This window comes from Crocodylus porosus, unplaced genomic scaffold, assembly GCF_001723895.1.
Source record: "Crocodylus porosus isolate Cpor-Errol unplaced genomic scaffold, CroPor_comp1, whole genome shotgun sequence".
Taxonomy (NCBI): Eukaryota; Metazoa; Chordata; order Crocodylia; family Crocodylidae; genus Crocodylus; species Crocodylus porosus.
In genome coordinates this window covers 142609349-142622397 of record NW_017728886.1, presented here as the reverse complement: position 1 = coordinate 142622397, position 13049 = coordinate 142609349, and the positions used below count along the sequence as shown (strand labels likewise).

The following is a 13049-nucleotide window of genomic DNA, read 5'->3' as shown; positions in this document are numbered from 1 at the left end:
TGATTACTGGATAATGTTTCTGATTTTGAGACAATGATCAGATCAAAAGCTTTAAAATAAACACAAATAAATGTCTGTGGACCATGCTAGTTAGATCAGAGCATTTTCATTCCCGTGTTGCTACTGCAGCACAGCTTTATTCTGCAGTCCTCTCGACCTTAACTATTCATCATAACAAGCTGATCAGACAAGAAGCAGCCCCTAAATTTCGATAATTCATAAGTCCTGCACATTCATTAAAATGGGGTTCCTAAATCTTTTTTAAAATAAGAACATAGATGTGTGTAAAGGAATCCTACCTTGCCAACGTACTGATAGTCAGATCCTGTGTATTCTTCCAAGAGAAAGAACTGATTCCACATCCAGCTCCTTTTGGAACGATTAAGCTCCTTCCTGTTATTTCCAGACAGTTCCAAGACCTTTTCCTTTACTGGGAAGCCACTAGTCCTTTTGGATAATGGAGTTGAGGAACTTTGATGGTGCTGTCCAACCCAAAACAGCAACCAGAAGCAATGGTAAGTTCTCATTATGACAGCAGAAAAAGGTCCAAGCAATGATTTCTTTCGTGTCCTTAAAGAGATCTACTTTACTGTACTGGATCCTGCCTCATGCCTTCTTATGTTTTTAATGTTCTTTGCAATCTCAAAGAATCCCTGCAAGGAAAAATGGCAATATATCAAGCACTGTCTGAAATACTTATTCAGTGACACAGCAAATAAACCCAAAAGGAAGAAGAGCAGTTGTAAGTGTCGAAGAGCTAGGCTGCTCGCAGGTTTAAAATGCTCCATGTGGTCCCCCAGATAAACTGAATGTAATATCTCTGTTGAATAGGAGGAAGTAGTTCTGCTATTTACTTTTTCTCTTCTATTACTTAAAAATGCTTGTTTGAGTCACTGTCTTGGTGGCCCAAAATGAAGTGCTTACTTTATGTTTTTAATTCCTAGAGGGCAGGGTTCAACTGATTAGTCTACATGAGTTTGGTGGTCTTAGATGGGTCACATTACTATGTGCAAAGGCTGCTAGTGCCATCACATAATGAACCTAACAAAAATGTGATGTGATGGATATGACTGAAAAACTTGAATAGGATACCGTTGGTGTATTGGTGTGATATTGAATAAGACAGCATTGCTGTATTGGTATGACATTACCCACTGAAGTCAATAGGAGTTTTGATGTTCATTTTATTTGGGCCATGATTTTATCCCAGGTCACCAGTACATATGAAAGGATTTGTGAAATATCTGGGTATATTGATGCAGTTGTCAATATCTCCTGAGTACTAAGACTGCCTGATATACTGCAGTTTTATTCTACAGGGTGTTATCTACAGATTTTAATTTACCAAGTTTCCTGCTGTGCACATTTCATTTTTGCTTTTTTACAGCTAGTTAAACAGTTAAATAAATAAATATATATGTGGGTATTCTCATGGATAAAAGCACTGAGCTACTTTACTGTGATTTGTGGGGTCTCATTAGCAATTATTTGGTTCATCTCTTATTATTCAGCATTTGGATACCTGCTGAGTATTCATGAACATGATCACAAACCTTGAAGTTTCATGAATTTCAGCATGAATAATTATTTGTCCAAAAAAACAAACAAACCCCAAGCCCACCCTACAATAAAAGCATGCTGTTTGGAATTATCTTATGTAATAAAAAAAAAAAAAGATTTGGGCATCCAGTCAAGGAGCAGACATGAAATCATGTAACTTGAGAGAGCAGCCATGTAGAGTGAATAATGTATGGCAAGTGATTAAGAATATTCAATATACCAAAAGAATTAAAGATCAGTTCACAAAAATTTCCATAAACTGAAAAAAATATTGTTCACAGAGCATGGTAATTGCCAGAATCAGTCCAAACATATTCATAACTTAAAAAGGGATGTAGATGCAATGGTTTGAGTTTTCCCTGGTTTTGCGTCAACACTCTGAGGAACAATTAATGTTGCTGACTCTAGATTCCAAACTATAATTTTTTTCTGAGAGACTGTTTTTGTTTTGTTCTAAACCTTTTGTGAAGTTGTATTCAAACAGTATCCTACTCCAAAAGCCAATTTGTGCCCTGAATTAAAGTCTTTGAGTTTTCAGAGGTGTAGGTCAAGTAGCATATAGCCCTTGAGATTCAGTGATGGAGTTAAACATAAACCATGCCTGGCTTTAGCAACTGTTCTCAGTATGTCACTGTTCTTAGCAGTAAATTGTATAAAATAATCCTGAGGATCTTACATTTCTTTTCACTAAATCATTTTCTATAAAGAAATACCAGTTGATACTTTTAGATGAAGAGTTGGTAATGGAACAGGGTTGTTGGAATAATATCCTTTTACTACTTTGCAAGGTAAAATATAAAGTTAACCTGTTAAAAATATGGTATTGTACTCTTCAATTTTTAACAGGAAGAGTGAAGAGGGAATATTGAATTCTGAGAGACAGAGCTGATGCCTGGAGAATTAATGCACCTAGTTCTAATTGCCTGAAGAGGCCTGTCTGTGCCCAAAAGCTTGTGAAGAACAATTTTTCCTCCCCCTATATAGTGGGTCTCATAAAAGACACCACATTAACCCAAAGTACTTTGTCTGCCTACGTCCTTAGACCAGCACAGCTACAACCAAGAACCCCTAGCTCTAATGATCATTAATAGGGCTTCCACAAACAGGAACAGTTTGGTTCCACAGACCATGTAACGTGTGTCCATTTAAGCTGGTAAAAAAATTGGGCCCTAAATCATACAACTGTAGCAGTAACAGAAAAGAGCCAGTGGCTATACATGCCCTTTCTACAACAGAAATAAAAGAAGTCCCACTGAATGGAGGAGAAATCAGGGAGCATAAGAAATGCAGGGGGGAGTAATATAACTAGAATGCATTAAGGCACTTACATCTGTAAATAAATGCATGAGCTATTAAAAAGGGATAGCGACAAATTCAAAGGCAGTTAGATGGGAAGACAGGGGCAAATGCAGAGGTGAATCCAGAAGGAATTGCAGCTGGTGCAATTTAAATTTCCTTCTGGTCCCTACAGCATGTGTCATGCTTCTCTAGACTCATTTAGCTCTCCCAGCTCACCACTTTGCCAGTATACCCTCCTCTTCATACACCATCTCTAAGCTTGGTCTGCTGTAGTGGCTACGCTCCCTCTGGTGTTACATAAAATAGAAGAATCCATCTCACATCATGTTTTCAACTTTCATTTTATTCTTAGGCATCTTCCTGACAGTCAGCTTTGGAGCGTGCTTGCACACTGTACAGGTGAGTTAATTAGTGCCATGGCTGTTTGCAGCTCTGGCAAGCTGCCATTTAACAGCATGCTTGTCATGATATTTGCTCTGAGTGCAGCTGTGAAAAGACTGGTGATGAGTTAGTTCTGGTTGTGTGCACATGGTTCCCCTTACTGGGGAGGATGGGTCTAAGGTACAGAGGAGAGCATATGAACAGACCCATTATTTTGTCATTACTAAAGTCTGGCTGGGTCACTGGGGTACAAAGGAGTGGAAGTCATCCTGTTACAGGCATCCCCATCATTCTTTTCATTACCCCCGTGCACGAATCCTGCAAAGGGGCACTGTACCCATGTTTCCGTACATAACACTTCCTCAGCAGCTCTGTCGAGAGCAGAATAACATAAATGAGGCCTGCACCAGCCATTTAAAGGATCAGTCCTCTAAATGTCAATTGCCAGGAAACAATTATTCCTGAGAGGGAGTTTTCAGCACTTGAAGTCAGCAATATTTCACAGTTCTGATGTCATGGGAGAGGTTTTATTGCAGCTCTTGTTGAAATATCACTTGTGAGAATGATATCACAGCTGTGAAATACAGTTTTTTATTTTCCCCAGCTGAGATATGCTCAAAATGCTGCACTAAGAGAATGATCCTGAAACAAATTATATATGTAGGTATATATGTATTATCTCACTCTCTCTGTGTCTCTTGTATCTAAGTTCCTGATGACTTCAGTCTTTTTTAACAGCATCTCCTAATGCTCAGCATCTCCTTTAAAAATCTGGCACTCAGAAGCCCAAACCAGGCATTTAAGTACAGTATAATTTGCATACCAGTATCATCTAGATATTTGCTTTTAAGATCTGTCAGTTTAGGGGCTGTCCAGTATTGATATTCCCTAATAAATGAGGTCATAGTGATTTACCTGGGTACACACTGAAGTAAGATGTGACAGTTTTGTATTTTCTATGATGAACCTGTATATAAAGATCAATCTCCCTGCCTGCAGTTGTGAGGCAACTGCCATTTTGTGTTTCAGTTCAAATGCTTCATGTTCCGGTATGAGTCTCACTGTTCTGATTTTTTCTCATGGAAACCATATGCTCTATGTTCTTTCTTCTGCAGAAAAAATGTAAGCCAGGAGCAGGAACTTCATGGAAAATATACGTTCTGGGGCCCTTTTATTTTTTTAAGAAATATTTTCTTTTTTCATTTTTCAAAATAATGCAAAATGAACAAAAATGATTAGCAACCCATCTGAGGACTGTCAACACTTCATGGACACCAGCAGAGAGTGCCACAGTGAAACATGCCATACCTGCTTTATGTGCCCTCCACACTGGGCGCAACTACATGAGACACTACTGTGCAGTGGTTACTGTGCATTATTTAGTGCTTGTATAATCAAGTACCAAATAAATGTACAGTAACCAGAGTTACTACACAGTACCGCCGGCAAACACCTTTTAAGTGATACTACTAAGCAGTAGCCTAATAATACTGTACAGGAGTCTATTAGCATTGTTGGTGCTGTGATGCACTACTGCGCAGTATTATTCAGCTACTGCACAGTCAGCATCTTGTGTAGATGTGCCTGTTATGTAGAAGAGCTTAAGTGTGGGGCTTAGGACATGCCAATATGTTCACCCTCTTGTGGACACTCTGTTCTGTTTTTCAACCACCATCTGCCTGGTGGCAGAACCATCCTCTAAGTCAGTGGTCTCCAAACTTTTTTGATCATGCACCCCTATCAGTAAAACATTTTTGAGCACACCCCCCCAATATATGTATATTTATATAAATAGAAATAGAAGTTCTAATATTTTCTTCCTGCACCCCAATGGATCGTCTTGCGCACCCCCTGGTGTGCACGCACCCCACTTTGGAGACCACTGCTCTAAGTATCAAAGGTAAAAAAGCTATTTTTTCCGTGAGTTTTCTGACTATATTAGACAACTAGATTGGGTCTTTCAGTCCAAATGTATAGCAAAGCTGGGATTTTCATGGGAGTCTAAGCAACTTATGTCTCTATGTTCTGCAATCTTTTGATAGGATAATTCTTCAACAAATTAAGTATTACTGCAGACAGAGTGCAATCTCCTGTGAGATGACTCACAGGCTTAAAGTTAAGCACATGAATAAGCATTTGTAGGATCATTACTTTAGACAATCATGTAATTATTAAAAATATCAGTTTAATTCAAAATTAGTTCCCAGGTAATGCTTTTCATAACTAACCTTTTCATGCACAGCAATATTCTCATGCTGACCCTGAAATACATAGAACATGTCTTAAAGCTATCTAAAGATTTACAGACTCCCTGGGAAGTATTTAATTAATTGAGCTATCACTTCATAAAACAAAACACCTGCATATGAGTCATTGGTATTAATTAGGGAGACCTGATTTGGAGATGGATTCTCAGTTCAGACTGGTTCTTCAGATAAAAGCTCCATTCACATTTTGACCCAGGGGGTATTTACATCTATGTTGTTTCCAGACAGTGGATAACAGGGACTGAAACAGTAAGGGAAGTTCTCACTGTACAAATGTTTCTCAGAAATGTGTCAGTCGATGAAGTTTTGACTTTGAAATCTAAACTGTGATAAGGGAAACAATGAATGTTTGTAACGTTTATCCACAGTGCTCTCAATGGTTCCTACCAATGATTTCTCCTTTATAGTTTCTTAACAAATTTTCTACAATTCAGTGGGACTACAGGTCATTTATACATGTGTTCTGAGATTGGTGGGGAGGTGCTTTAATTACAGCGGCTCTAAGAGCCACTCCAATTAAAGCGCCAGGAGTGTTTCATGTATTAGGGTCCCCATCCTGAAAAATGGCAGCAGGGGTGCTTTACTTAGAGCTTGTTGAACGCCCCTGTCCCACACCACTCCTGGAGCAGTGGAGGACACGGGTACATGTGACACTGGAGTCTGAGGAAGCATGGTAATTGTCATGCTAGGGCAGACTCAATTAATCAAGTCTGCTTCGATGCAATGTAATTACAGCATGTCAGAGGAGCCTTGCCACCTGTGGTATGGGTGCCGACAGATTTTGTCATTTTTCCTGAAAATCTCAGCTTCTTTCATAAATCAGGACAGATCAAATCTTTAGCAATGTTTGTAACATCCGCATTTCTAAATTTCTGGAGACAGCAGTCACCCCATTCATAGATAGGTGTGGGTGCTGACCTTGGCATTCCTGATCACACATTCCAACAAATCCTCTGTATGTTTTTTGGATCCAACTTAGCACTGTTGTCCATAATGTGTACCTATATACATGCTCAAACACATTCTAATTAAATTAATTGAGTCTGCTCTGTGTTCTAATTAGAATGCTTTAGCATTGCCACATTGTCATGTGTAGAAGACCCTGCAGGACAAAAAATGGCTGGTGGGACACTTTAAAGCTCATCAAATGAGCTTTAGTTAAAGTGTCCTGCAGCCTTATTTTACACGTGTGGGCTTAATACATATAATACTGAGGCATTTTAATTAGAGAGGCTCTCAGGAACTACACTAATTAAAATGCCTCTCCCCCACCCCCCAGTCTCAAGCACATGTATAGGCACTCAATGATTCTAAGCATAAACCATTTTACCGGAGAGACCCTTAGAGCAGTTGCACATCCTTATTTCAAATGACAATCAGTCTCCTCCTCTTGTTCCAGAATAGAGGTTATACACTTCAATCTATGATAAAAAATCATTAATACATATTACTGATTAATCTTATTCATATTCCAAATGACTGGTCTGTTCTCAAAATGGGAAAAGAAAATTGGCAGAATTCTTGACATGGTGCAATGTGGGTCTAAGCTATAGAACAGACCATAGCAAATTGATAACACACTGTAGAAATAATGTAGACTGGAACTAAAGTCATCCATTAATTTTTTCATTATATTCCATTATATATTCCATTAAATTGTGTATGTGCATGCATACACATAAACACATAAAATGTTATAGAATATATAATTTGAGTTAACAGATTCATTTCTGTATTTTCTTTTTAGGAAATAATCTAATGTTATGTAACTCAACAATCACAGATGACAAACATCCATGTTAGATCCATGTGGTATATATATCTATATCAATATCAATATACACACACATACATACACACATACCTGTTACACATTTTATTCACACACACACACACACACACACACACACACATACACAGATGTTTGTCAACTATGATTGCTGAATAACTTAAAATTTAACTACTTCCTCCACAGAAAACAGAGAAGCCTATAAAATCCACCAAACTGACTTCAGGTCATTCTATTGAAACAGAAATGCTTTAGGTTACATAGCCTATATATTTGTGTGTGTGCATGTATGTATGTATTAGGGGTGTGCAAAACCAGCTGTATTTGATTCAGATTCAGCCCAAATCAGGGACAGTGATTCAATTCATTGATTCGGATCACTGTCCCAATTCGATTCAGCCAAATCCAAATCTGAAGATTTGATGCTGATTTAGAGAATCAGTGATTTGGCCATAGGCACAGCTTTAATGTTTGTTATACGTACCTTGAGATACCAGGCATGGCACATGAACACTGCAATGGTGGGGTGGATGGAGCATCCCACAGGAACACGGCGGGGGGGGAGGGCCTTGCACACTCATTGGCAGACCTGGAAGCATTTCCAGTCCATTTCTGGGTCTGTCGCTGAGTGTGCAGGGGACACCCCCTCCTACAGCCTCCAGTTCAGCAAATGGTGGCAGTGGGACCCTGGGTGCCCCCCCGGACCCAGAAGGCACCAGTCTCAGAGCCACGGGGTAAGTGGGGGTCCCCTGTGTGCTCCCAAGCAGACCCATAAGTGGACCAGAAGCACAAGTTCACTGCTGAGCACTCTGGGGACCCCCACCACACTCCTGTGGGATGCTCCATCCGCCCCAGCATCTCAGCATTCACGACCTGCCTTGTACCTTGAGATACATAGAAAAAAACATTTCAAGCTGTATCTATGTCTAGTTCTACAGGGGCAGTTTTAATGTGTATCTTAGACTTACAGAAGATGTTTGATAGAAGGTTGTGCTAGTGATATGCTGAATTAAGCACATCTCTGAAATGCCCTAGCCAGAACCCTTTCCCAGCCAACACTAATTTAGTGTTCATTTTACCAGACAATTTGCAAAACTAGGATTCCTTCTGAGTGCTTGACAGTGGAAAATCCACCTACGCTTATCATAATCAGAGGTTAAATATAACCTTCTATGTCTATAAATCCTGAAATATCCTATGGATCAGAATTTCAATTATAAACTGATTTTCAATGACACATGCCAGACAAGGATATCAGCCCCTATATTTCCTCTGTTTTTACCTTGATACAGATCCATAGGGAAGGCACAGTGCTGTAAGTGATCAGAATCCTAACTAAACACAGATTTCATGACATGCAAATATATAGAAAAATCACAGAGATTGTCCACAGGGGCATATACACAAAATACACATGAGCAAATGACCCAAATGTATCCCAAAAAAAAGGATAAAAGGAAAAGGCTGCAGCAATTCTACCTTTTCCTGAGAGGTAAAGTGGCAGTAACTGCATTAGTAAAATAAAGAGATTGTAGTTATTTTTAAACAAATGGGAGTTGCCAAACATACTGTTTTCATATGGATTAAAGAATTCTTTGTTGTATAGCTTGAGTAATAGCTAAGTTTTGGTTGCTCAGGAGCTCATGCATTGCAAACTTGTCCATAATTGACTGGAACTTAAATGGTACTTGCTGAATTTGAGCCTACTTTACAATTGTGCCTTTTATAGCAGTTAGATCTGAACATTTCCATCTAATAATTTTCTCAAGTGTGAATTAGCTTTTACAGCTCTGCAACTGAAATGCCTTTTCCCTTCACTCTCTGTGAAACAGTCCTTTGTGAATACCAACCACAAACAAGGAAATTGCATTTTTTAGAAACAAGATACCCCACTGAAAGTTTCATCTTTTCAATATTCACCTATTTTCTGATATACTTGTAATATAAATCAGTATGTTACAGTGCTTGTTTTTATAAATATACACTGAAATCATAAAATTGAACAGGCCAAGAGAGCATTCAAACCAAAAGACTTATGTTTTTAAACTACAGGTACATTCTCAAGACATCAGGCACACGAAGTGCAGCCACAAGTGGCTGATCACAGTATCTTTCAACAAGTTTTTTTATTCATTTCATTTAGTAGGAAGAAAAGCCCAGAATGACAATGAAAATGAATGAATGCACTAGCAACATGATGCTTCTAGCCTCTATCTGATCTTAGGGGCCCTTGTCTCTATGGCTGGCAACAGACATTACACATACACTGGATTAAGTGATCAGAAACTGGTTTAAACCTGTAACAGAATAGACATTCAGTGCACATAAACCAGTTTCAAAATGGCCAAAATCGGTTTGACATAAACCTGGTGGAATGTAGACTAATAAAATCAGACGTAACAGATTTGGCTCAAACCAGTTTATGCATTATCTGTCCCAGACACCTTGCTGGTTTAAGATAAACCAGAAACCCAGCATATGTCCCAGCATGCTCTCAGGACTGGGGAGGGCTCTCTGCTCCAGCTGCAGGACTGACCCCACCCCTCTGCTCTCTAGCTGGAGCAGGATGGGCCCTAGCAGAGACACTGGCTGGTATGGCCCTGTTAAGGCAAAGTGAGCAGGGAGGGAGTTAATTCTTCCTTCCTTCCCCTGTTTCCCCACCGCAGCTGGGGCCAGCAGGGAAGTGATGGAGGGAGGAATTAACCCTTCTCCCTGCCCCCTTCAGCTTAATGGGGCCATACTGGGTTGGTTGTCCTGCAGGGTGGAGAGGAGCCTCTGTTCTGTACTGGGGGGAACTCTTTTTCTGCCTCCTCCTCCTAGGGTGGGGAGGGGGACTCTTGTGAGACACTGGATGGGGACTCTTCCTTCTCCTCCACTTTCCACCAGGCCCTCTGGGACTGCAATGATCCCCAAACAATACTGTCTGGCTCCAGAGTGGGGGCAGGGAGGCAGAGGGAGGCTGTTCCATGCTGGGGGCAATTCTTCCCCTTCCTTTTCCTCCCCCCAGAGGGGCAGCAGGAATGCAGAATGCAGCTGGGCAGGATATGGGGGTGTGGGGTTTGGAGGAGGTGTAGGGACCTCTGCACACTCCCCCCATGGCATGCAGCCCCCGCTGCCTGGCAGCAGCAGCAGGGGTCAGGATGCTCATGCCTGGTGCAGGCACAGCTCTGGCAAGCACTGTATGGGGGGAGGGAGTGGAGCCTGTCTTATCCCTGTGGCTCTGCTCCTTAAGCCTGAGCCTGCAGCTCCAGCCCTGCATTGGAGCCAGCGGCTTCCCCCTCTTCCCACTGTCTAGGTCCCGGTATTGTGCTGGGAGTGGAAGAAGCCCTGCTCCCTGCTTCCCCACAGAATCTAGCATGGGGCTTCCCCTCTGTGAGTGCAGAGCCGCAGGTACGGCATGGAGCCATGGGGATAGAAGCAGCCAGGCAGGCTGCACAGGGCTGCACTCCTCACCTCCAGTGCAGTGCTGGCTGCCTGTATCGTGGCTCCACATTGCACCTGCAGCTCCACCCTCTCAGCAGGGAAGACCTGCACTGGACTCTGTGGGGAAGTAGGGGCCAGGGCTCCCTCCACTCCTGGCACAGTGCCCAGGACCTGCACAGTGGAAAGGAAGGGAAGCAGCTGGCTTCAGTGTGTGGCTGGAGCCACAGGCTCAGGCTCAGGGAGCAGAGCTGCAGGGATAAGGCAGACTCCACTTCCTCTCCCTGTGCAGCACTTGCCAGAGTCACGCCTGTGCCACGCATGAGCACCCTGACTTTCCTGTTTGCTGCTGCTGCCAGGCAGCGGGGGCTGCATGCCATGGGGGGAGTGGTTAGAGGTCCCTACACCCCCCACTCTCCCACACACCCACACCTTGCCCAACTGAGCTCTGCACTCTCACCGCTTCTCTAGGGGAGGAGGAAGAAGGGAAAGAGTTCCCCTGTGCATGGAACAAAGCCTCCCCCTGCCCTGAGAGGGGAGGAAGAGTCCCCCTCCAGGGCTGGGCAGCATCCCATAGAGCTCCCCTTCCCCATCCCACAGCATTGGGGGAGAAGCAGGAGGAAGAGTCCTCCTTTGGGGCCACACAGCCTCACAGAGTCCCCCTTCCCCACCCCCCTGCAGGGGGGCAGGAGGAGGGAGAAGATCCCCCTCAGCACTGAACAGGGCCTCCCTCCCAGCCCCGTGGCAGTGGAGGAAAAGGAGGAAGAGGAAGAGTTCCCCTCTGGGGCTGACCAGCCCTGTGTGCCTGAATTGCTCCTGGCTGTCAGGGAGCCACTGGGGCAGGCCTGATGGGGCCTGGCCATGCCCCTCCTTCCCCCCACCCCCCCCAGCTCAGCTTCTCTGTGAAAGGGGACGGCTGCCGTAGTGGCCCTGGGCTTCTGGCTTGAGCCATTGCAGGCATGTGCCAAACATCTATCCACTTGCAAGCCAGTTCACTCTCTGCAGGTTAGACTAACCTGCAAAGGCTGAATCAACTCAGGCTCAGGCTTTTTGAATGTCTGTCCCTAGCCTATGGGTATTGTTACATGTTACACTTAGGACATACACTTATACGGCTAGTGTCTGAGCATTCAAGCAGTAAAATGTGCTAAGTGCCATTGTAGCACAGTAAAGTTAGGTTTTTTCCAGTGAAGTGTATATCTATATCATATTACCTAACATATGTTGAGCCAAAGTCAGCCTGCTACACAGAGGTAATATTATGGCACTCTGGTGCAGTGTGGGGAGGCAGGGGAGAGCCTAATAAAGCTGTTTGCGCCCTGCTTTTCTCCTCCCAGCACTGCACCAGAGCACTGAACTGTCTCCCTTGTGGTGTGGGGGCCCAGGAACAGCTCTTGTGCCATACCAGTGTTGTCCCTAGCTCCCACACTGCCCCAGAGCCTTCAACTAGCTTAGTGTGATCCCAGGGCTGATGCTGGGATTGCAGGGGAGGTGTTTCAAGACCTCACTGTGGTATTACAATATATATTTAAACAATAGCGCAACTGATCAAAAAACTAAGTCATATTAATGTTTACTATGATCTAAATATAACGTATGTGATAAGTGTAATGTGTAACTATATCTTATGAGGAGTCCTTTAGCTTAATCCTAGTGATCCTGAGCATGCACTAGAGACTTCCAGGCTTAGCATCTGAGTGGTTTTGATTGTGTACATAAGTGAAAGAAGGACAGTGATTCTTGAGTGATGGGGAGGGGATTGCAGTGGGCCAGCAGCCCTTTGTTTATGAGATGATTTAGTAATCAGTAAGTGAATTATTGATTTGCTAGTGCTGCTGTTGCTGCTCTTAAGGTCTGGTCAACATTCAAACTGTCATTAAAAGGCATATTATTATTATTCAGTGCCACTGTCCCTGTTAAGTGCGGTACTTGACAGGAGATAGATCATTGGCTGCTTGTGAGAAAGCCTAAGTCATGGAAGTCTGTCACTTTGTCGTTGTTATTGTGCAACATCATATGTTTTAAAAAAGATTATATTCCCCCATGCCTCCATCTCATTTTTCATGCAGTATTGTGAGAAATGAAGGGGTTGATAAAGAGAAGTTTCATTCCTCTGGACCTGAAGACACTCCATTTCTATGCAGTTTTCTGGGTTTTCCAATAAATTAAGCCCTCTCTATAATTTTCAAAAGTGGTTAGTAATTTTGGGAAGCTCAGTTCTTTGTTGGCTAAAATGACACATTTCTAGAAGAACTTTATTTGGAGAAAAGTCTGGGTGCCTACTTTCTGTATAACAGGTCTGTTTACAGCCTTTTAAGCTGAGCACCAAGCAA

At 42.5% G+C, this 13049-nt stretch overlaps 1 protein-coding gene across 2 annotated transcripts in view; it reads right to left on the bottom strand.

The window, feature by feature from the left end:
• Positions 1–13049, bottom strand: part of LOC109314717 (cadherin-6) — a 127343-nt gene that overhangs the window by 60151 nt on the left and 54143 nt on the right. For both annotated transcript variants that reach the window (XM_019542027.1, XM_019542035.1), the window contains one exon: positions 300–653. In XM_019542027.1, the coding sequence (XP_019397572.1) occupies positions 300–527 (228 nt within the window). In that variant the 5' untranslated portion in view covers positions 528–653. The remainder of the gene's footprint in view (positions 1–299; positions 654–13049) is intronic.